The 25,894-nt window shown below is 38.0% G+C and overlaps 1 protein-coding gene across 2 annotated transcripts in view; it reads right to left on the bottom strand.

Annotated features, from left to right (window-relative positions):
• The window catches only part of EPB41L5 (erythrocyte membrane protein band 4.1 like 5), a 174,884-nt gene that overhangs the window by 126,302 nt on the left and 22,688 nt on the right, over nt 1-25,894 (bottom strand). For both annotated transcript variants that reach the window (XM_030916732.1, XM_010376442.2), the window contains exon 3: nt 20,051-20,155. In XM_030916732.1, the coding sequence (XP_030772592.1) occupies nt 20,051-20,155 (105 nt within the window). The remainder of the gene's footprint in view (nt 1-20,050; nt 20,156-25,894) is intronic.

Raw genomic sequence — 25,894 nt, 5'->3', positions numbered from 1 at the left:
TGGTTTAGTCTTGGGAGGGTGTATGTGTCCAGGAATTTATCCATTTCTTCTAAATTTTCTAGTTTATTTGTGTAGAGGTGTTTATAATATTTTCTGATGGTAGTTTGTATTTCTGTGGGATCAGTGGTGATATCCATTTTATCATTTTTTATTGTATCTATTTGATTCTGCTCTCTTTTCTTCTTTATTAGTACAGCTAGTGGTCTATTTTGTTAAAATAGAGCTTCCCTCAGGAGCTCTTCACAAAAAATCAGCTCCTGGATTCACTGACTTTTTTGAAGGGTTTTTCGTGTCTCTATCTCCTTCAGTTCTGCTCTGTTCTTAGTTATTTGTTGTCTTCTGCTAGCTTTGGCATTTGATTGGTTTTGCTTCTCTAGTTCTTTTAATCGTGATGTTAGGGTGTCAATTTTAGGTCTTTTCCTGCTTTCTCCTGTGGGCATTTAGTGCTATAAATTTCCCTCTAAACACTGCTCTAGCTGTGTCCCAGAGATTCTGGGATGTTGTGTCTCTGATCTCATTGGTTTCAAAGAATTTATTATTTCTGCCTTAATTTCACTATTTACCCAGTAGTCATTCAGGACCAGGTTGTTCAGTTCCCATATAGTTGTGCAGCTCTGAATGAGTTTTTTAATCCTGAGTTCTAATTTGATTGTACTACACAGTCTGAGAGACTGTTTGTTATGACTTCTGTTCTTTTGCATTTGCTGAGGAGTGTTTTACTTCCAATTATGTGGTCAATTTTAAAGTGTGATATAGTGATGAGAAGAATGTATATTCTGTTAATTTGGGGTGGAGAGTTCTGTAGATGTCTATTAGGTCTGCTTGGTCCAGAGCTGAGTTCAAATCCTAAATATCCTTGTTAATTTTCTGTCTCATTGATCTAATATTGACAGTGGGGTGTGGGAGTCTAAGTCTCTTTGTAGGTCTCTAAGAACTTGCTTTATAAATCTGCGTGCTCCCATTTTGGGTGCGTATATACTAAGGATAGTTTAGCTTTTCTTGTTGCGTTGATCTCTTTACCATGACCTTCTTTGTCTTTTTGGATCTTTGTTGGTTTAAAGTCTGTTTTATCAGAGCCTAGGATTGCAACCGTCTGTTTTTGTTTTTGTTTTTAGACAGAGTTTCACTCATTGCCCAGGCTGGAGTGTAATGGCGTGATCTTGGCTCACTGCAATCTCCACCTCCTGGGTTCAAGGGATTTTCTTGCCTCAGCTTCTCAAGTAGCTGGGATTACAGGCATGCTCAACCTCACCCAGTTAATTTTTGAATTTTTAGTAGAGACGGGGTTTCTCCATGTTGGTCAGGCTGGTCTCGAACTCCCAATCTCTGGTGATCCACCCGCCTTGTCCTCCCAATGTGCTGGGATTACAGGTGTGAACCACTGCGAACCCGCCAATCCCTGCTTTTTTTTTAACTTTCCAATTGCTTGGTAAATATTCCTCCATCCCTTTATTTTAAGCCTATGTGTGTCTTTGTCCCTGAGATGGGTCTCATAAATACAGTACACCAGTGGGTCTTGTCTTTTTAATCCAACTTGCCAGTCTGGGTCTTTTAATTGAGACATTTAGCCCATTTACATTTAAGGTTAATATTTTATGTGTGAATTTGATCCTGTCATCATGATACGGGCTCCACCCAGTCCGAACTTCCTGGTGGCTTTGTTTATACTATGAGGGGAAAACTGCCTATCAAGCCTCAGTAACAGTGGATGCCCCTCCCCCTACCAAGCTCAAGCGTCCCAGGTCGGCTTCAGACTGCTGTGCTGGCAGCAAGAATTTCAAGCCAGTGGATCGCAGCTTGCTGGGCTCCATGGGAGTGGGATCCACTGAGGTAGACCACTTGGCTCCCTGGCTTCCTGCAGCCAGCTCACTGTCTGTCCAAACGGCCACCCAGTTTTGTGCTTGAAACCCAGGGCCCTTGTGGCGTAGGCAACCTAGGGAACCTCCTGGTCTGCAGGTGGCGAAAACTGTGGGAAAAGCATAGTATCTGGGCCGGAATGCACCGTTCCTCACAACATAGTCCCTCGTGGCTTCTCTTGGCTAAGGGAGGGAGTTCCCTGACCCCTTGCGCTTCCTGGGTGAGGCGATGCCCCACTCTGCTTCTGCTCGCCCTCCATGAGCTGCACCCACTGTCTAACCAGTCCCAATGAGATAAGTCCCAATGAGATAAACTGAGGTATCCTCAGTTGGAAATGCAGAAACCACCTGCCTTCTGTGTTGGTCTCGCTGGGAGCTTCAGACCAGAGCTGTTCCTATTTGGCCATCTTGCCAGCCATCATGTGACTTCTTAAAACATTTCCTCTGCTCCCTCAGCAACAAGATTGACATTCTAAATTTTGCCCTTATGTCCCTCACTATTCCCAAATAAATGATTCTTGCAAAACTGTTAAAATCAGAGAAAAAAGTATTCCCATATTCCAGTGCCTGATTAATTCTTATAATAAAATGTAAAATTTATTGGCAAATTATAACCAAAAGTGAAGTGAAACAACGTCCCCCAAAATTTTACAAAACAGACGCTACTCAGAGGTAGTTATTAGATCTTTTTCATAATCAAGGTCCTATCTATTAAATAAAGAAGTCTTTGTTCCACAAATAAAAAATGTTAACATTGTGACTATGAGACGTCTGGGTTTCAAGAGTAACAGCCTTTTATGTAACCTCTTCACTCTGAAATGTCCATGACACAGACAGACCTAAAAACCTATTCCAGATATTTCCACTGATAAACCATTCCCAGCTCACTTCTCATTATTAATTCCTTTATGCTACCAAGTCCTAACAGGGACAGGACACACACATCCAACTAAGATATACGTGACTGTGTTCTCTCTGGCATGCTTTCAATTAAAAGCACTCTAAAGGAAGGCTAACTAGTTCACAGAGCCAAGGAATCCAATTTCAGAAATGCAGATAGGCAGAGTGGGTAAACAAAGCTGCATTGTAACTGTTTACTTTTCTTGCCAATTATTTGCCTAGCTGCTTCTCTCCATTCTCCAAGATCCAAAAGTGCAATTCACCAAACTATCAGTGTCGCAGCAAAATACCTTTCCATGTTTAAATAAAATGTTCAGTAAATATTTTTAGAACGCTACACAATATTTTCTCAAGATTTCAAGTGTGTGGGCCACTTTGTCGTCTCTCATCTTTTAATAAACTCAGTTGGACATCCACTTTTAGTCCTATTTCAATCTAGCAATCTTTAATCTTTCAATCTATGCTGGCAAGACGGCCGAATAGGAACAGCTCTGGTCTGCATCCTTCCATTAACAGAACACTAGGCCTGCCAGTAGGCAGAAAACAATTCAATTTTATTTCAGTAGAAAATACTTCAACCTAGAGCAGTAAACAGTTCATCCATCACTGTCCAGCCAGAAATCCAATATCCAAATATTCCAGACGTAACTGACACAAATACCTACTACAGCCTGATGCAAATCCTATATGGAGTAAGATAAAAAACTAGTTTTCATGCCCCAGATTTTCTCCCCAAAACCATGTAACTGGAAGTTGCCCTATCTTCCATGGCTGGTCACCTGGGCACTATTTCAGGTAGCCTCTCATACACCATAGTGAGTGCAAATGAGCACAACTCTTCCAGGAAGCAACTTGACTAGACAGTAGATAATGTCTCGAAAATAACTATGTGTCTTCAACCCAGCAATTCTACACCTAGAAATCATTATGGATGTGTGTAGATTGACCTACAAGAAATTACGTCAAAGAAAATTAGGACAACCTATGTAGTTTCTAATACCTGCACTCCCTTAAGATGACCCAAACTCAGATAAAGCATCAAACACATTTTAAAGTGAGATTTAGGAGCTGTGGGAGTTCTGGGTGATGTTCTTCTTGGAAAGGTCTGAGTTCATGTTTGCATATTCTCAAGTCTGTTTTCTTTCATCTCCTCCACATTCCAAGACCGAGGCCTGGAAAATTCAGGCCTCAGAGACAGGCACTGATAGTATTTTCGTTGAATCAGGGTCTTTAGGAGTTGGGTTTATATTACACTAGAAGATAAAAGTGAAAGCACACAGATATTCTCTTTCCTTACTGTACCTTAAAAAAGAGAAAACTTCCCTTCTAATTTCCTACTTTTAAAGTTTAGTTGATAAAGAGATATCAAAGGATGTAGAAAGCCATATTTCTTTCTATCCTATTGAACTAGGCATGGAAGAACAATTATCTACTTGTATCTTAAAATATAAATAATACATAACCACAAATATAACAGCCATAAGTAAACCAAACAAAGAATCACCTAGGGAGCGTCCATAAAACACTAACATACACATAACCCTCATCGCAGACCCTATCGTCAAATATGGTCTGTAAACAGCTCTTCAAATGAATGACTCCTGCCTTCTAACCACCTAACCTACACGCCTCTAATAAAGAAATGTACCACCACTACTCTTGCTCAAAGACCAAAGAGCTTATAGTAGAGAAATGTTAACCATCTTTCAAACCAACTGCCTCTGCAAAAAATATTTCTGTGAATAGAGGTTTATGCTCTGAATTAAAAAATTATTTTAAAACAAATTTTTACATTTTGAATAACCTTAAAAGTTAAAAACTATCCTAAGAAAAGAGATGATAGCATTACTGTGTTCTAACTGAAAGCACTTCAATTTTGATCTAGCGTCCACTATAAACTTCCTGAGTGACTACTTTTTTTGAGTTAACAGTCTGTATTATAAGACACTCCAAAAGAAGACTTAAATCACCATTAAAATATATTTTCCACTGTGCCTTTCTGCATATTAGTATGCTCTAAGGATTTTTGTTTCTGTTTCGTTTTTTTTTTTTTTTGAGACGGAATTTCGCTCTTGTTGTCCAGGCTGGAGTACAGTAGCGCGATCTCGGTTCACTGCAACCTCCGCCTCCTGGGTTCAAGCGATTCTCCTGCCTCAGACTCCTGAGTAGCTGGGATTACAGGTGCCTGCCACCATGCCCAGCTAATTTTTACTATTTTTAATAGAGACAGGGTTTTGCCATGCAGGCTGGACTTGAACTCCTGACCTCAGGTGATCTGCCCATCTCAGCCTCACAAAGTATTGGGACTACAGGCGTGAGCCACTGTACCCAGTCAGGATTTTTTTTTTTTAAACTTTATTTTAGGTTCAGGGGTACATGTGCAGAGTTGTTATACAGGTAAACTGCATGTCATGGGGGTTTGGCACACAGGTTATTTTGCCACCCAGGTAATAAGCATAGTACACTCCATAGGGGTAATTTGGTAGTTTTTTCACAAGTTATGTAGGTTATCTATTCACTTTCCAGATATAAAGTAGATAATCTATTTTGGAAATACACTTTAAAAAGGGAGACAGCTTGCTACCAAAATTGCATAGGAGCTCACTAGGTTTTGATGGTCATTTTACACTTAATTCACTTTTTTTTTGTTTTTGTTTTTGAGACTGAGTCTTACTTTGTTGCCCAGGCTAGAATGCAGTGGTGCGATCTTGACTCACTGCAACCTCCGCCTCCCTGGTTTAAGCAATTCTCATGCCTCAGCCTCCCAAGTAGCTGGGACTATAGGTGTGAGCCATCATGCCTGGCTAATTTTTTTTTTTTTATTTTTAGTGGAGACAGGTTTTCACCACGTTGGCCAGGCTAGTCCTGAACTCCTGACCTCAGATGATCTGCCCACCTCAGCCTCCCACAGTACTAGGATTACAGCTGTGAGCCACCACATCCAGCCCACTTATTTTTTTATTACTGCTCACACATGTATCGATTTTGAACTCACATTCTGACCACTTCAAAATACCCTGTATTTTAAAACAGCTAAACACATTTTTAGAACCCAGTAAAAGTTCATCAGAGCCTTGTATGATCTTATTTCCCACACTCCTCATCACTATTTTTAAACAAAATTCTCTGTGGTATTCAGTCCATATCTTAAACTTAAGAATCAAAATACATAAATTCAAATCCAGTCTCTAGAAATCACTAGACCTCACTTAAACCTTTTATTCTTCACAGGAGATTTTTCTGAGGATCAAATCAAAAAACTATTGCCTCAAACCCCATAATTATTGAACAAATAAAATGAATTATACCTACATTTCTTTAAATGAATTATTGAATATTCATAATATAGCATTTTATAATGTAGCAATAAATATTAACTGAAGCAAAACAACAGTATCTAGATAAAAGAAAACATACCGTTACTTTCATACACTGATAATTTTAATTTGTAAATATAATCAAACAGCTTTAAAGTCTATCTCTTTGACATGATGATTCCATTCCTTCTATTTTAATGTTTTTAAAATCCAGAATACTGACAAGGATTTACAAAGATGATCAACTTCAGAATATTATTAGCCATAAATTATAAACAATCATTATTGAGCAGCTGTAAGATCACGAGTTTTCCTGAAAAATTCAACAAGGTCATCCTTCTCTAGACTTACGCCCTCAACTTTTTAGTTCTTCCTTGTTCAGCAAATATGCGTTACAATATACAGATATATACATTTAACATGTTATTTATTTCTACGTTTTTCACCTCCCATTATCTTACTGAATCCTATTGTGTTCTCAGTTGAATCCCTGAATACAATGCAGTCATCTGCCCTGATAATTTTGTTTCCTTCTTTTTAATTTTCTCTTCCATAAACGCATTTGCTGGTACTTCTATGAAATTAAGTAGCAATGGTAATAGTAGGCATACTTGTCATCACCTTCTCTTTATTAGAAATGCTTATTAATCTAGGGATCTCAAAAAATCAAAATTCAGTATAAAAAATAAAAAATGGAGAGCTAGTGAGCAACTACCAGCTCTGTTCTCCACAGGTGCCACATGTTGGACCATCTGTCTACCCATGCTTACATCAAGAACCAAGGAAGTTTTGAAAAAAAAATTATAGAACATAAACAAGCTTTCCAATCAATTTAAGAAAAAGACAAAACATAATTAATACTGACATCTTAAAATTCCTTCTTAAGTATTTATTAGAAATGCTGTTTCCCTTTTCTAAAAGCATAGTGTGCAGTATCATGTTATACAAGATACACCTGATGCATGATACCTACCATAAAGTAAATAATAAATAAAGTAACTTATTTTTCTTTAAAAACTTCACTGAATGGGTCGGGTGCAGTGGCTCATGCCTGTAACCCAACACTTTGGGAGGATGAGGTGGGCAGATCACCTGAGGTCAGGAGTTCGAGACCAGCCCAGCCAACGTGGTGAAACCCTGTATCTACTTAAAAAAAAAAAAATACAAAAAGCCAGGCGTGGCGGTGCATGCCTGTAGTCCTGGCTACCTGAGGGATTTAGACAGGACAATTGCTTGAACCCAGAAGGCGGAGGCTGTAGTGAGCCAAGATTGTGCCACTGCTCTCCAGCCTGGGCAACAGAGTGAGACTCCTTCTCAAAAAAAAAAAAAAAAACACTTCACTGAACCAGTTAAAATTCTAATCTCTAAATTTAACCTTTTCAAACTTCACCAAGCACAAATACGTATGTTTGAGGATTAAATTTTGCTCCCGAGACATGGTTTGTTTGTACCACACGATGTTTATTTTTTAAGGTTTTATTACGAAATAATTAGAGATTCACACAAAGTTGGAATGATAGCAAGGAGAGGTCTGGTCCTGTGTACACTTCTGCCAATGCTTACATTTTAACATAACTACAGTACAAGATTAGAATCAGTAAACTAACGTTGGTATAATGCGCATGTATAGTTCTGTGTCATTTTATCACATTTAGATTCCTATCCTAATACCATAATCAAGATATAGAAATATCCCATTATCACAAAGAATTCTCTCATATTACTCATTTATAGTCACCACTCCCCCAACTCCAATATCCCTTACCCTTAGCAACCATTAATTTGATCTCAATCTCTGTAACTGTCATTTCAAGAATGTTACATAAATAGAATCATATAATATATAACCTTTTGATATTGGCTTTATTTCCTATTCGGCATAATGCCCTCTGAAATCCATCCAAGTTGTTGCATATCAATAGTTTCTTCTTTTTATTGCTGAGTAGTATTACATGGTATGATTGTGCCACTGTTTAATCATTGACTTACTGTAGGACATTGTGGTTGTTTCAAGTTTTTTGCTACTACAAATAAAGATGCTATGAACAATCATGCCCAAGTTTTTCTGTGGAAATAAGTCTTCATCTCTATCGGATAAATGGTCAGGCATACAACTGCTGAGTCATATGGTTTAATACATGTTTATTTTTCCAAATAAACTGCCAAATTATATTCCAGAGTAGCGATATCACTTTACTATCCCAACACCAACAATGTTATGAGAGATCCCGTTTCTGCACATTCTCACCAAAATTTAGAGTTGTCACTATGTTTTACTTCAGCTGTTTTAATAGATGTATAGTGAAAATATCTCATTGAGGTCTTAATTGGCACTTCCCTGATGACTAGTCTAACATTTTTTCACGAATTTGTCATCTGTATATCCTCTGAGGTGAAATGTCTCTTAATGTCTTTTGTTCATTTTCGAATTAGATTGTTTGCTTTCTAATTGTTGAGCTGAAGAACTTGTTTTGTTTTTGGTGGAGACATGGTTTCGCTCTGTCGCCCAGGTTTGAGGTGCAGTGGCTGTCACAGCTCATGGCAGCCTCCACCTCCCAGGCTTAAGCGATCCTCCTGCCCAGTCTCCCAAGTAGCCACAACACCAAACTAATTTTTTTTTTCTTTTTTTTTTTTGTAGAGACAAGGTCTCACTATGTTGCCCAGGCTAGTCTCAAACTCCTGGGCTCAAGTGATCCTCCTGCCTTGGCCTCCCAAAGTGCTGGGATTACAGGCGTGAGCCACTGTGCCCAGCTGGGCATTGTGTATATATGGCTAGACATGAGTTCCTGGTCAGATGTGCAATATACAAATATTTTCTCCCAGTCTGTAGCTTAGCTTCTCGTTCTATTAACAGGGTCTTTCCCAAAGCAAAAGGTTTTAATTTTTCATGAAGTTCACTTTATCTTTTTTAAAAAATCATCCTTTTGGTATCAGGTTTACTAACAACTCTTCCCTAATCTCTAGGTCCCACAGATTTTCTCCTGTTTGTCTCTAAGTTTTATAGTTTTACACTTTAGGTCAAGGTTTTTTGTCTTACAGATATACAGCTGCTCCATCCTTTTTTTTTTTTTTTTTTTTTTTTTGCCTTTTTCCACAGGTTCTAATCCAGCACCATTATTAAAACTACTCTTCCATTGAATTACTTTGGCACCTTTGACAAAAATTAGAGGTAATATTTGTGTAGGGTTATTTCTTTCCATTGATCTACACGTCTGTCGCTTTGCCAACACCACACAGTCTTGATTATGAAAGCTAAGTCTTGAAATTGGGTAGTGTGATTCCTCCCATTTTATTCCCCTTTTTCAAAATTACTTTACCCATTCTAGTTCCTCTGTCTTTCCACATAAATTTTAGAATAATCTTATCTATATCTACAAAATATCTTACTGGAATTTTGAGAAAAACTGCATTAAACCTGTATATTAATTTGGGGAGAACTGGTATCGTATCTTTACTTTGTTGAGTCTTCCACTCAATGTAGAATGTCTTTCCATTTACTTTCATCTTCTTTGATTTCCTCCATCAGCTACACTATTTCTAAAAATACGTTTAACAACTTTTTAAAAAATAGACAATTTAACCTAGAAATCTGCATTTCAGCTTCTCTTGAAATACTTGAAGATCCAGCAATGCTGGCACAACAAACCTATTCAACAGCAAATGCCTGGAGCTAAGTGGTAGTTGCTCTATTACCCCTTTTGCAGGTAAAGGTAATATGCTTCCCACTTCACCACACCCCTCCACCAATCCTTTCTGATCCTCTACAGTCTGCTGGATATCAGCTATGACTTATCATCACGCTATCTATATTTCTCTGTCTCCATCCCTATCAAAAATGAGAAAAGGGCTGGGCACAGTGACCCACACCTGTAATCCCAACACCTTAGAAGGCCAAAGCAAGAGGATCACCTGAGGCCAGGAGTTCCAGAACAGCCTGGGCAGTCTCTACAAAATTATTATTTTTTAAATTAGGCAGGCATGGTGGTGCACACCTATAGTCCTACCTACCTGGGAGGCTGAGGTGGGCAGATCACTTGAGCCCAGGGGTTCAAGGCTACAGTGAGCTCTGATCATGCCACTGCACTCCAGCCTGGGCAGACACAGACAGCAAAACCCTGCTTCTTTTATTTAAAAATAAAATAAAATAAAATACAAAACATAACAAGCATGTAGCATAATTTTTTTTTTTAAATGGGAGAAGCCATATTTCTTGGAAGTAAATAACCATGTAAAATCTTTAATTTGCATACCAACTTGCTTCCCTTCTTTTGCTCTCCCGCCTGGTCGTCCATGTAACACTTGATTTTAAGACTGAAAATTGTTCCTTCAAAATGTATCAAACATGTTCTCCAGGAAATTGGTACAGTTAATTCTCCAATTATTTTGCAAAGTCTTACTGTACCAACCTAAAACCACTCAATATCAAAAGAAAGATTCCTTACTGTCTGGCTTAAAAATACATTACTTCTACTGTGGAAAGTCTTGCATACAAGAAACTACCCAAAATTGTCACTTTTTTAACCAGTAATATTGGCAGTGCTCCTGTCATGGGTTACTTTGCTATACATACTATTTTTATGACAGCAAAAAAAAAAAAAAAAAAAAAAAAGTGTTTCCCTAAGCCTTCATCAAGAAAGAATATATTACCACAAAAATCTTTGTTTAGTTATACAGTGAGACTTAATAACAAAGTTGTACCAACAGCAAAAAAAAAAAAAGATTATATATGTTTGATAGCATAACTGTCTTAAAGATTCAAAGAGAAAAACTCACAAATTTATACCATTATCCATCTTCCCTTAAGCTATAGGTTATTCATTTGCTAAAGAAGTGTTACTAAATTGGAGAATTCATAGTTGGGCTTCAGGGATATCTGAATTACTACATATAGATAAAATGTTATGTGTATGTGCATTTTTCTAGGGAAAGAGTCCATAGATTTCACAACTCGAAGTTTAAGATCATCACTGGACTATATAAAAGGATATTAAAGTAAGTTTAGATTTTAAAATAGACGATGGGGTAGTATTCTGCAGTCCACTGAAACAAAGATGACCATATATTCTGGTTTACCAGAATAATACTGGCAGCTTGTGCCTATCCCAATCCCTCATTCATTAAGTTCCCCTTTTACTCTCTAAAGTGGCCTAGTTGAAAAACTGACAGAAAACAAACAGAAAACACAGCCAGACGTGGTGGCTCACGCCTGCAATCCCAGAACTTTATGAGGCTAAGGAGGATCACTTGCATCCAGGAGTTCGAGTCCTGTCTGGGCAATATAGTGAGCCCCCATCTCTACAAAAAAATAAAGAATTAGCCAGGTGTGGTGCATGCCTATAGTCCCCGCTACTCAGGAGGCTGACATGGGAGGACTGCTTGAGCCTGGGAGGTCGAGGCTGCAGTGAGCTGTGATGGTGTCACTACACTCCAGCCTGGGTGACAAAGTGAGACCCTGTCTCAAAAGGGAAAGAAAAGAAAATCTGAATACGCCTGTAACAAGTGAATGAGTCAATAATTAAAAACTTCCCACAAACAAAAGCCCAGAACCAGATGGTTTCAATGACGAATTCTACCAAACGTTGAAAGAATTAACACTAATCCTTCACAAGATTTTCCAAAAAAACACAAGAGGAGGGATGGTTTTCCCACCTCGTTCTATAAGACCAGCATTATCCTGACACCCAAACCAGAAAAAAAAAAAAAAAAAAAAAAAATCACAAGAAAACTACAGACTAATGTCCTTTATGAATACAGAACCAAAATACTCACCAAATACTGGCAAACCAAACCAAGCAACAGGATTATATGGTCAGGTGTGGTGGCTCCCGCCTGTAATCCCAACACTTTGGGAGGCTGAGGCAAAAGAATCGCTTGTGTACGGGAATTCAAGACCAGCCTGGACAACACGGCGAAATCCCATCTCTACTAAAATACAAAAACTAGCAGGCACAGTGGTGCATGCCTGTTGTCCCATTTCCTTGGGAGGCTGAGGTGGGAGAATCGCTTGAACCAGGAGGCAATGGTGCAGTGAGCCAAGATCGTGCCACTGCACTCCAGCCTGGGCAACAGAGCAAGACTCCATTTCAAAAAAAAGGATTATAAACCATGACTAAGTAGGATTTATCCCAAAAATCCAAAGTTGGTTCAACATTAAAAAAAAAAAATTTTTTTTAATCAACATACCATACCATATAAACACATTTTTTTTTTAAATCTCACATCATCCTTTCAATAGATGCAGAAAAAGCAATTGACAAAACCAAACGACCTTTCATAAATATGCAAAAATCAGTTGGAGTTCTATATGCTAACAACGAACAATCCAAAAATGAAAATATGAAAACAATTCCACTTAAAATAGTATCAAAGGAATAAAATGCTTAGGAATAAATTTAACCAAGGAAGTGAGATTTCTATAAACTGAAACCATAAAACATTGTTTTAAAAAAGTAAAAACCTAATACATAGAAAGACATTCCATGTTCATGGGTCAGAAGACTTTACATTGTTAAAATGGCAATATTCCCCAAACTGATACACAGATTCAATGCAATCCCTACCAAAATTCCAACTGCCTTTTTTGCATAAATGGATAAGCTGACGCTAAGATTTATATGGAAATGCAAGGGACCCAGAATAACCAAAAGAACTGAAAAAAGAAGACACCTCGAGAACTCACACTTCCCAATTTTAAGACTTACTACAGTTACCATAATCGAGATACTGTGGTACTGGCATAAGGATCAACATAAAGATCAATGGAACAGGCCGGGTGCAGTAGCTCACGCCTAGCACTTTGGGAGGCTGAGGGGGGCGGATCACCTGAGGTCGGGAGTTCGAGACCACCCTGCCAACATGAACAAACCCCGTCTCTGCTAAAGGTGCAAAATTAGCTGGGTGTGGTGGCTCATGCCTATAGTCCCAGCTGCTTGGGAGGCTGAGGCAGGAGAATCGCTTGGACCCGGGAGGCAGAGGTCCCAGTGGGCCAAGGTCGTGCCATTGCACCCCTCTAGCCTGGGCAACAAAAGTGAAACTCCGTTTCAAAAAAACAAACAAACAAACAAAAAACATATATATATATACACACACACACACGTGTGTGTGTGTGTGTGTGTGTGTGTATCAGAAGAGGGAATCCAGAAATAAACCCACATATCCATAGCCTATAGTAAATAGATTTCCAACAAGTATGCAACAAGACCCTTCAATAGGGAAAGAATAGTCATTTTAACAAGTGGTGTTACGATCACTGGATATTCACATGCTAAAGAATGAAGCTGGACCCCAACTTCATAGCATATACAAAAATTAACTCTAAATGAATCAGATGCCGGTTGTCCCAGCTACTTCAGAGGCTGAGGCAGGAGAATCACTTGAACCAGGCGGCGGAAGTTGCAGTGAGCCGAGATTGCGCCACTGCACTCCAGCCTGGTGACAGAGTAAGACCCTGTCTCAAAAAAAAAAAAAACTTTTAGAAGAAAACGTGTAAATCTTTGTGACTTCAGAATAGGCAATCGTTTCAGAGATATAACACAAACAGCATTAGCAACCAAAGTAGGTACACTGGATTTCATCACAATGTAAAACTTTTGTGCAAAGGACACTACCAAGAAAGTGGGGGGAAAAAAGTGAAAAGTAGGGGGAAAAATTTGCAAATGTATCTGACAAGGGATGAGCACCCAGAGAATATAAAGACCTCTTACAACTCGACAGCAAAAAGGTAAATAACCCACTAAAAATCAGGCAAAGGATTTGAATAGTCATTTCTCCAAAGAAGATACACAAATGGCAAATAACCACATGAAAAGATGCTCAACATCATTAGTCATTAGGGAAATGCAAATCAAAACCACAATGAGACACCACTTCATATCAACTAGGATGGCTAAACCAAAAAGGGGAAATCACAAGTTGGTGAGGATATGGAGAAACAGGAATCCTCATACATTGCTAGTAGGGAGTGTGGAATGGTGCCATCACTGGAAAAGTTTGGCACAAGCAATCCTCCTACCTGAACCTACTGAGTAGCTGGAACTACAGGCACACACCACCACACCTGGCTAATTTTTGTATGTTGTAGATACAGGGTTATGCCATGTTGCCCAGGCTGGTCTTGAACTCCTGGGCTCAATCTATCCACCTCAGCCTCCCAAAGTGTTGGGATTACAGACCATCATGCCCAGCCTTCAGAGCAGCATTATTTGTAACAGCCAAATAGTAGAAATACTCCAAATGTCCATCGATAGATGAGTAAACAAAATGTGATATATCCATAAAACAGAATATTATTCAGCAATAAAAAGGAATCAAGTACTAAGATATGCTACAACATGGATGAACCATGAAAACATTATGCTAAGTACATTTCCAGATTCCAAAGGCCACCTATTACATGATTCCATTCAAATGAAATTTTCAAAATAGGCAAATCCACAGACAGTGTTTGCCAGAGGCTGTGGAGAGGGGTAAATGGGGAATAACCGGTAATGTGTAAGAGGGTTTCTTTAGGGGTGATTATGATGTTCTGGAATTAGTGATGATGGCTGCACAATTCCAAATATACTGAAAACTCTGAATTGTACAATGTAAAATGGTGAACTTTATGGTATGTAAATTGTATCTCATTTTTTTTTTAAGTGGCCTACTTTACAGAAAAAAATGACACCGTCATGCTAACTAAAACCAACTCCTTCTTTTACTTAAGCATGCCTTCTCTCTTCTCTTTAAGCCTCCTACTCCAAACCAAATCTCTGACGTAATAACTCTTCAATACTATTGTCAAAGGAGTGTTTTATGTATCACTGTGTATTTGTAAGTTGACAAGTTTCACAATCCCTTCCTTTTTCCAAATAATTCAGTCCATCTAAGATCAAAGAAACAGCAAAAAATAAAAATAAAAAATAGTAACTCAGTCTACAAATAATCAGGTTGTCTGAGAAAGACCAGCATCTACACGGCGAAAGGCTAGAGACTGGTCCCATACATGCTGAGTGATCAATAGAGCAAACCTAGTTGTGATCATCATAGCCTGGTTTCTGTAGAAGAGAACTACAGATGCCGAAAGAGAAATAAAACTACAAGCCCTGGAGTGTTAGTCTGGAATTTCAACTATTTATGGGTGTTGAAGTCATGGTATTCATGGTATTCTTTAGAGATAGAGAGACAGAGACAGAGAGACAGAGGGAGACAGAGATATGGAGAAATAAACATAAACACATATTCCCTAAATCTGCCCACAAGACTCATTGGAGAATTGGCTAATTAAAGAGGCAATGCAAGATGAACATGGCATACCTTCATAAGCCAGAAAGTAAGGTAGAGCTCAAAGAATGAAGGGGTCATGTTAAATGAACATAGAAGCCATCCTGAAGCAGTTCCCATTGACCAATCTTGGGAAAATTTCAGCAACAAAATAAATGACAGTAACAGATATAACCCACTGAACAAAACAGGAATCTATTAGTTCATAAATAAATAGAAAGTTTGATGAGGAACAGTCTCAATGTAACTGCCCACAAAATAGCTAATGATAAAGGGAAAAAAGAGTAAAACTTCATAGTGATGAGGCCTGGCAGACACCATCTTAAGGGATCAAATTTAGTATCACTAGTAATGGGACCACATCAAATTACATGACACCCAATAGGACAGAATGAAACACAAGATCACTTTGGTTATTTTCCTGCCAAAGGTACCAAGATTAATCTACTTTATGAGGGAACATGAGACAAACCCAAATTGAGGGACAATATACAAAATAACTGTCTTGTATCTTCAAGAGCTTCAAAGTCATGAAAGTCAAGGCAAGACTGAGGAAACCACAGTATTCCAGGTTGAAGGCAACTAAAGAAACATGAAAACTAAATGCAAAGCAGTGGTTTTGCGGGCGCAGTGGCTCACGCCTGTAGTCCCAGCACTTTGGGAGGCCAAGGAGGCAGATCACAAGGTCAGGAGTTCAAGACCATCCTGGCCAATGTGGTGAAACCCTGTCTCTACTAAAAATACAACAATTAGCTGGGCATAGTGGCGCACGCCTGTAGTCCCAGCTACTCGGGAGGCTGAGAAAGAAGAATCGCTTCAGTCCAGGAGGTGGAGGTTGCAGTGAGCTAAAACCACGCCACGGCACTCCAGCCTGGGCAACAGAGCATTCTCAGTCTTTAAAAAAAAAAAAAAAAAAAAAATGCAAAGCATGATTCTGCTGGATCTTTTGGGTATAAAGAACATACTAGAAACAATTAGCATTGTCTGAATACAGCCTAAGGAGATAAGACGGTGGTACTATCATAGTGTTAATTTCCTGGTTTTGATGGCTGTCTTGAGTTATGAAGTGTGCCTGCTTACAGGAAACATACACTGAAGAGTTCAGGTGTGATGGAACATCTTAGCTATGACTCTCTCTCACATGGCCCCAGAAAAACGGTCATTTACACCATCCCTGCAACTCTCTGTAAACGTGAGATTGTCTCAGCTATGAAATTAAGTGTGTGCATGAACACAGAATAACCCAGTCTAACAAAAAGTAACAACTTAAAAAATAGAGCTCAGGTTATATGTCTGCATAAGAAAAGTGAACTTTGGCTTCATCAATTTACTAATTTGGGTTATCTCCAGGATGGCTCCATAATTCTATAGTCATAGACGTTTCAGACTGATCTTTAGTGACCAATAAACTAAAATTTGGCACATTCGTTTTACATATATGGACATGCCATATGCTGAATGTGAAGTTATAGCATGTAAACTGCCCCTCACCCCACTTTGGTTTCATTTCATTCTGAGGTTGAGTATGGCCACACAACAAGGTGATTCTTTGTTTGCTTATGTCATGAGACTATCATGGAATCAACTGAGTGAGAACTTGAAAAGTTTAGCTTATCTGCAGTTCATTTTTAATATCTTTAATCTACTAACTGTTCTTCCAGCTCAACTCATAGAGTGTTTCAGTGAAGCAAAAATGAAATGAAATAAAAGTAAGCCTGTAAGTTTAATTTTAATGTCTAGATTTCTGGTTACTGGAAGGAATAAACTAGAACTAAAGAGTAGGGATTAAATATCCTAATTCTGACTTTACCAAAAATTTATTATCATGACAAGAAAGACACTATATGTGTATCAAATGAGAGAAAAAATATCAATATGGAATTCAGTAATTGCTGATATTAGCAAAGAGCTAATAATACAACTTAGTAATGACTGCATATTTCTTTCCACAATTACTTAAATAGTAAGTACCTCAAACCTAACTTTGGCACACTTTTGCTTTCTTTTCTTACACTGCCTCAAAAAACAGGAAGTCATAGATTGTCTATCCTTAATACCATCTATTTATTCACCTGATTGTACAGCTTTACTATTATTCTAGAAGTGAAAGCTGAATGATATTAAAATTAACAGGCAACCAAGATTTTATCAAACTAAATAGAAGTCCAGAATTAAATTCAACAAATGTTTTGTGTGCCTACTACCTGCTGGACAGAGGTACGTAAGACTCATTCTCGGCCGGGCACGGTGGCTCACACCTGTAATCCCAGCAGTTTGGGAGGCCGAGATCGGCAGATCACGAGGTCAGGAGATCAAGACCATCCTGGCTAACAAGGTGAAACCCCGTCTCTACTAAAAAACACAAAAAACTAGCCAGGCGAGGTGGCGGGCGCCTGTAGTCCCAGCTACTCGGGAGGCTGAGGCAGGAGAATGGCGAGAACCCGGGAGGCGGAGCTTGCAGTGAGCTGAGATCCGGCCACTGCACTCCAGCCTGGGAGACAGAGCGAGACTCCATCTCAAAAAAAAAAAAAAAAAGACTCATTCTCTACTGTTAGTGAATTTAATCTAATAAAAGAGAATTAAGAACATTAGAAAGAAAAATAAAAGTAACATCTCCTACAGTAACATCACCAAGAGATCAGAAACTCCAAAACTATGAAAAATAGCTTCACAAGTTTTTCATGTATATGCATGTCCATATTTCCCCCTTTTTTTTTTTTTAAGAGACAGGGTCTTGCTCTGTTACTCAGACTAGAGTGCAGTGGCATGACCATAGCTTACTGCAACCTTGAACTCCTGGGCTCATGAGATCCTCCCACCTCCCAAGTAGCCAGGACTACAGGCATGCACCACCATGCCTAATTTGTTTATTTTTGTAGAGACAGGGTCTTGCAATATTGCCCAGGCTGGTCTCAAACTCATGGCTTCAAGTGATCCTCCCTCCTCAGCCTCCCAAAGTACTGGGATTACAGGCATGAGCCACTGCTCCTAGCCCAGATTTTTTTTTAAATAGAAAAATTCAATTATATTGCTTTATAATCCTTTATGACTACTTCTACCACTCCATTTCAATTAGTATACTAATACTTAAAAATCACAATTTTGTTTTGTTTTAGAAATAGGGTCTCACACTTTGTCACCCAGGTTGGGAGTGCATTGGTACAATCACAGCTCACTGCAGCCTCCAACTCCAAGTTTCCAGGCTCAAGGGATCCTTCAGCCTCAGTCACCCAGCCAGCTGGAACTACAGGCATGCACCGCCACACCCAGCTAATTTTTTTTTTTAATAAAAAATCACCTTTTTGTTTTTGGTTTTTTTTGAGACAGGGTCTTGCTCTGTCACCCAAGCTGGAGTGCAGTGGCACAATCTCAGCTCACCGCAACCTCTGCCTTCCAGGTTCAAGCGATTCTCCCACCTTAGTCTCCTTAGTAGCTGGGACTACAGGGACACGTCACCACACCCGGCTAATTTTTGTATTTTTAGTAGAGAGAGGGTTTTGCCATGTTAGCCAGGCTGGTCTTGAACTCCTGACCTCAAGTAATCCTCCCGCCTCAGTCTCCCAAAGAGCTGGGATTACAGATGTGAGCCAACACGCATGATCAAAAATCGTGTTTTTTAATAAGCTGCATAGTATTAATTGCAAAGATATGCCAAAATTTGCCTAACCGATGCCCTGTTGCCAAATGCTCATGGTTACTTAATTTGGAGGCATGATGGGGAGGGTTGTCAGGAAAAAATGACAGCTAAAATTATTAACTGCTGTAAACTTAGCCCAGATGCTTTATAAAACCAGGTAGGAGTTTCTCTCTAAACACACACACACACAACTTCTAGAAAAAAAGGCTTAATGCCACGACACCCTTATCATCTCTGGTCTCTTCCTCTGCCTCCTACTGTCCAGGCCTTAATATTACTTTTATCCTAAAGTATTTGTAATAACTTTTCCTGACTTCAATCTCTGTCCATTCCAAATCCTACATATCTCTACATCAAACTTCCTGAAGGAAAATATAACCTCCCTGCTTGAAGACTACCTAATCTCAATTATTTGAGAGTAAATACTGCTAAGTTATTATTTAATACTTTGGGCATTCAGTTTGAATGATACAATCACTAAACCACCTCCCAATGTTTTTATCCGCCACTTTCTTTCAAATATTCTCCAGTAAAATCCTAATATAGTAACCAGTTATTTGAATAGCCTCCAACTTTCTACTCTATTATGTATGCTGTTCTCTCATCAGAAATGCACGTCGAAGTACCACTAGTTATAGTTACAGAATCACAGATCTGAAAGGGAACTTAGAGATATCCTAGTGTACGCACCTTGATTTGCAAATTAAAAACTACTATCGTTTGCCCAAGAGCCCACAAAACTCCCATCTAGCATTCTTTCTATTACACAGTGTTTCTCAAATTCTTGTGTGCCCAACAATCAAGTCAACAGTTCTTAAAAACAAAGATTCCAGAGCCCCATCCTCAAAAATTTTGTTCTTGTAATTCAGGTTAGGAAATTAGGACCAGAACTCACATTTTTTCAAACAAGTCCTTCAGGTGATGCTAAAGCAAGGGGGTGGGGAGAGGGAATGGTGTCAAAGCTTTGTATCACAGGAAATAACACATCAAGAATATGAAGCCTAATAGCAATTAGTATATCATCTGAAATTTCCCGTTTCTTCGCCTTATGCTAAAACTTTCAAAAAACAGTTACTCACTGCTACTTGTGCTGAATCCATAAATCTCAGACCAAAATAGTCGCTTTCAATAAGGTCCAGGTGATACATAATCTGATCAAACAGCTCTTGTCCTTTGGCTTTTTTCTGAAATGGCAAGAAAATAGGTAAATCAATAAGTGGCTTATAAGATCAACAAGGCTGAACAAAAGAACGTTTTAGTTACACAAGATCTCTTGAAGAAAGGAGAACTTGCAATACCAAAAGTATTAGCATGTGGCAGATAATGGATAAGACATTACAGTTTTCTAATAGATCACTTAAGGCCAAAAACAAATTTGTGATCTATATGTTTTCCTAGAGGGTGTTACTTCCAATCAACCAACAAAAATTACCTATTTTGAGGTACAAATATTTGTGTGTAAGGATAAGTTCTTGTGTTGTCATCAATTTTTAGAGTCCTTACTTTAAAAGGGCCATAATGTCATTGGAAAAAGAAAACACAAAAAACTTAAGAGTACTTTAGTCAAAATATGTGAAACTACACACTTGCAAACAGATTTTAGAGAAGAGACAGAAACTAGAAAAATCAATGAAGGCTTGATGGAGAAGAATCAGTCAAACTGGAAGAGAATGCAAGGTAAGAAATAATAAAACTGGGAGGTAGGAGGGAATATGAGATCATAAGAAAACTACTGTGATGACACAGAAGACACCAAATAGTAGGGTAATAAATAGCAAAGACACTTTGTATGGAAAAAGCAGTTCTCAAAGTGTGGTCTCAAGATCACCGACGGTTTCCAAGAGCCTTTCAAAAGATTCATGAGATTCTAGGTTTCTCATACACCTGAAACAAAACATCACATTGCAACACAGTGAACACAGAAGCAGGTAAGCGAATCCAAGTACCTTCTATTAAACCAGACATTAAATAGATTTGCAAAAGTGCTTAAAACAAGGCCACTCTTCTAAGCTCTTTGTTGTTTTGGGAAATAGTTATTTTTATAATATGTTTTATATTATGTTAACATAAAAGGGGTATGTTGTTCCTATATTAAGAGACATTAATCAATTACTGATTAATCAGTTAATCAATATTTAAAATTTTTTCAGTTTTAACTTCTAATACTGTAACTATTGGTAGATATAATCCACATAAGCAAAAGTATTGTTGGGATCCTCAATTTTCATAATTGCTCATCCACGCCTCTCCCATCTGTAGAATTCTAAATTGTGATTTACAGTATTTCCTATTAAAAATGAACATATAGTTGGTTTATCATATCAATCTCTGCCTTTTAACTGACAAATTTATTATTTCAACTTGTCCTTTGCTTTTTCTTTTAGATAAGTAAATCTGTCATGTATACTTCCTTTTATCAAGACAAAAACTTGACCATGCCCTCATGTCCTCTCATCTCCCCTCCACCCAGTTCCCATCAAGTTTTATAGACATACTTTTGTTTTGTTTTGTTTTGTTTTATTCTTAGCTAACTTTTTAAAGACAACAACTTCTACTTGGGTATTTCAAAAATGTACATGTCTTACATGTGTACATTACAAGTCTTGTAGCATCTGCTAGATTTGCAAATACTCATTTGAGTTCTTTCTCCAAAAATGTTTCCCATGTGGCTTTTGTATGGCTTATCTTCTAAGGCCTTGGCCTTCTATATTTGATAATATTTTAATCATGCCCTCACTCGAATGATAGTTGGATGGGTAGAAATGTCAAGGTTCATAGTTTCTTTCAATACTTTCTCCAATACTTAAAAAAAAATTATTCCATTACCTTCTTGCAGTCAACACTGCTATTGGTAAGTATGATGTCAATCTCAATTTTGTTCCTTCATAATGTTACTTGTTCACTTTTAGACTCTGTAATGTCACTGTACTGTGTACAAGTGTGAGTTTTTCTTAATTATACTGTATTCTATACGAACCTCTTCAACCTGAGATCTTTCATCTTTCTTTAATTCTAGACATCAACCTCTATGTTTTCTCAAATATTTCTTCTTTATCATTTTAAGCTTCCTACCTCAGTGCTGGCATCTTTTTTTTTTTTTTTTTTTTTTTTTTAGCATACATTACTTATCCATTTAACTATATATTTACATAACACATAACACAGACAAAAGTTCAGAAAGCTTTAGTAATATAACAAAATTACATTTAAAACAATGACAAAGCTAGCATTTGAATTTTGCTCTATCTTCCAAGTTCAGATTCACTGAGGAATACATACCTCATCTAGATTTCACCTGGAATGTCACCTGAGATCAGTAAGTCAGATACCCCACTCTTAAACAACTTCTTCTAGCTTATTCACAAAATTACTTTTTTTTTTTTTTTGAGACAGAGTTTCCCTCTTGTTGCCCAGGCTGGAGCACAATGGTGCGATCTCGGCTCACTGCAACCTCAGCTTCCCAGGTTCAAGCGATTCTCCTGCCTCAGCCTCCCGAGTAGCTGGGATTACAGGCATGCGCCACCACGCCCAGCTAATTTTGTATTTTTAGTAGAGATGGGATTTCTCCATGTTGGTCAGGCTGGTCTCGAACTCCTGACCTCAGGTGATCCGCCCAACTTCGGCCTCCCAAAGTGCTGGAATTACAGGTATAAGCCACTGTGCCTGACCACAAAATGACTTTCAATGCCTAAGTTCTCCAGCCACATGGGGAATTTCCAGTACACTGACCCAACTTCACAGACATCAGCCTCACTTCTACTTTTTTTAAAGTATAACACAATTTGCCATTTTAACTACTTTTAAGTATAAAATTCAGTGCCATTAAAAATATTCACCATGTTGTACAACTGTCACCACTATCCATTTCCAGAACTTGTCACTATCAGAAACTATACCCATTTAAAAAAACCATTCCCCACTTGCCCTCACCATTACCCCTAGTAACCTCTCTCCCATTAATACTTTCCATCCCTATGAATCTGCCTATCCCATGTATCTCACATAAGCAGAATCATAACAGTATTTGTCCTCTTGTTTCTGGCTTATTTCACTCACCCTCTCTCCTACTTTCCGTCTCTATGAATCTGCCTATTCCATATATATTGCATAAGCAGAATCATAACAGTATTTGTCCTCTTGTTTCTGGCTTGTTTCACTCACCCTCTCTCCTACTTTCCGTCTCTATGAATCTGCCTATTCCATATATATCGCATAAGCAGAATCATAACAATATTTGTCCTCTTGTTTCTGGCTTGTTTCACCCATAGTATTTTCAAGGTTCATCCGTGTTGCAAAATATATCACAATTTCATTCCTTTTTAAAGCTGAAAAATATTCCACTGCAAGTAAATACTATTTTGTTTACTTCTTCAAGTGTTGATGTACATTTGGGATTTTTCCACCTTTTCAGTTTGGAATAATGCTGCCATGAACACTGGTGTGTAAGTATCTGTTTCAGTCTCTGCTTTCAACTCTTCCTGGTATACACCTAGGAGTAAAATTGCTGGGTCATACGCTAATTCTATATTTAACTATTTATATATTTTTTATTTTTTCTGAGATACAGTCTCACTCTGTCACCTAGGCTGGAGTGCAAACGTGTGATCAAGGCTCACTGCAATCTCCACCCCTGGGGTTCAAGCGATTCTCATGCCTCAGCCTTCCAAGTAGCTGGGACTAAGGTGCACAATCATGCCAGGCTAATTTTTGTATTTTTAGTAGAAATAGGGTTTTGCCATGTTGGCCAGGCTGGGCTCGAACTCTTGGCCTCAAGCATCCCAAAGTGCTCGGATTACAGGCATGAGGCACTGCACCCAGCCATGTTTAACTTTTTGAGAAACTGTCAAACTGTTTCCTGCAGCGACAACACTATTTTACATTCCCTTTAAAAGAGTATAACAATTCCAGTTTCTCCACATCCTTGCCAACATTTGTTACTTTCTCTTTTATTTTTTAAAAATAGCCACTTGATGGGTATGAATAAGTCTCTCCCATTGTGGCTCTGACTCAAATTTCCATACTGATTAGTGATGTAGAAAATATTTTAATGTGCTTATTAGTTATTTATATATTTTCTTTGGAGAAATGTGCAAGTTCTATGCCCATTTTCGAATTGGCTTTTTTTGTTGTTGTTGCCGAGTTGCAGGAGTTCTTTATATATTCTGGATATTAATCTCTTATCATATATCTCATTCGCAAACATTTTCTCACATTCTGTGGGTTGTCCTTTTACTCTCTTGGCAGTGTCCTTTAATACACAAAAGTTTTAAGTTTTGATGAAGTCCAACTTATTTGTTGTGCTGCCTGTGCTTTTGTTATCATATCCAACAAAATCACTGCCATTTCTAATGTCATGAAGATTTTTTCCGTTTTCTTCTAAGAGTTTTCTAGTTTTAGCTCTCTCACTATGTCTTTGAACCAACTTTATATTAATTTTTGTGGATGGTATAAGGAAAAGGTCTGACTTCTTTCTTTTCCATGGGGGTATCCAGTTTTCTCATCACCATTTGTTGAAAAGACTGTCTTTTCTCCACTGATTGGTTTTGGCCCCCTTGTAAAAATCATTGTACCATATTTACAAGAGTTTGTTTCTAGTCTCTCTATTCTATTCCATTGGTCAATGTCTGTCTGTATTGTCAGTACTACACCACTTTTTTTTTTCTTTTGTAGAGACGGGGTCTTGCTATGTTGCCCAGCCTGATCTTGAACTCCGGGTCTCAAGCAATCCTCCTGCCTCGGCCTCCCAAAACACTGGAATTACAGGTGTGAGCCATCACACCCAGCCCCACACTGTTTTTGATTCTGTAGTTTCATAGTAACTTTCGAAATAAATCAGGAACTGTGAGTCCTCTAACTTTCTTCTTCATTTTCAAGATTGTTTTCGCTGTATTTGGGTTCCCTTCAGATTCCAGATGGATTTTAGAATGGGTTTTTCTGTTTCTTCAAATAACATCGTTGGGATTTTGACAGGAACTGCATTTAATCTATGGATCACTTTGGGTAGTACTGTCTTCTCAACAAGATGAAGTCTCCAAATTCTTGAATGTGAGGTATCTTCCTACTTATTCATGTGTTCTTTCATTCCTCTCAGCAGTGTTTTATATGTAGTGCAAGTCTTTTGCCTCCTTGGTTAAATTTATTCCTAAGCATTTTATTCTCTTAGATGCTATCATAAATGAAATTGTTTTCTTAATTTTATTTTCAGATAATTGTTAATTTATTAGCACGAAAAGGTATTTTTTTTTCCACAAAATCTTTGGTTTTCTACATATAAGATCATGTCATCTTAAACAGACATAATTTTATTTCTTCCCTTCCCACTTGGATGCATTTCTTTTTTCTGCTAAACTTCTCTGGACAGAAGTTTCAATACTGTGTTGAACAGAAATGGCAACAGCAGATATCTTTATCTTGTTCCTGATCTTAGGGGAAAAAGGAACTCCTACTTTTAAATTTCACTTATTTCTTAATTTTATTTATGGTTCCTATTATATCCTTTCTTTCCGCCTATGGAAAGAATTCCTAAATACGATCTTCCAACTCACTAATTTCTCCTTCACCTGAATTGATCTTAATTTCATCCCATCAAATATGTTCTGCAGATTATACTTCTTATACCTAGTATTTTCCTTTGGTCCTCTTAAGTTTTTGTTCTTGTTTCATGTTGTTAATACCGTATCTTTTAGAAAATGTATTAGACTTTTCTTTTTATTCCATCTGCCTTTGCTTCTACTATATACATAAAGATATTAACAACATAAAACAAGAAAACACACACATACACACAGTTTATTATCTTTTACTTGACTTTTGAGGTGCTTGCACTCATTTGTCTCTTTATTTTGGACATATTCATTTGGCAACATGAGTCACTTTCTCTAGATTATGTGTAACAAGAGGAAGGCCTGACTCTAGTCTGTATC

This window comes from Rhinopithecus roxellana, chromosome 14 (assembly GCF_007565055.1).
Source record: "Rhinopithecus roxellana isolate Shanxi Qingling chromosome 14, ASM756505v1, whole genome shotgun sequence".
NCBI lineage: Eukaryota > Metazoa > Chordata > Mammalia > Primates > Cercopithecidae > Rhinopithecus > Rhinopithecus roxellana.
Note: the sequence above shows the minus strand (reverse complement) of the source record. Positions and strands in the feature narration are given on the sequence as shown.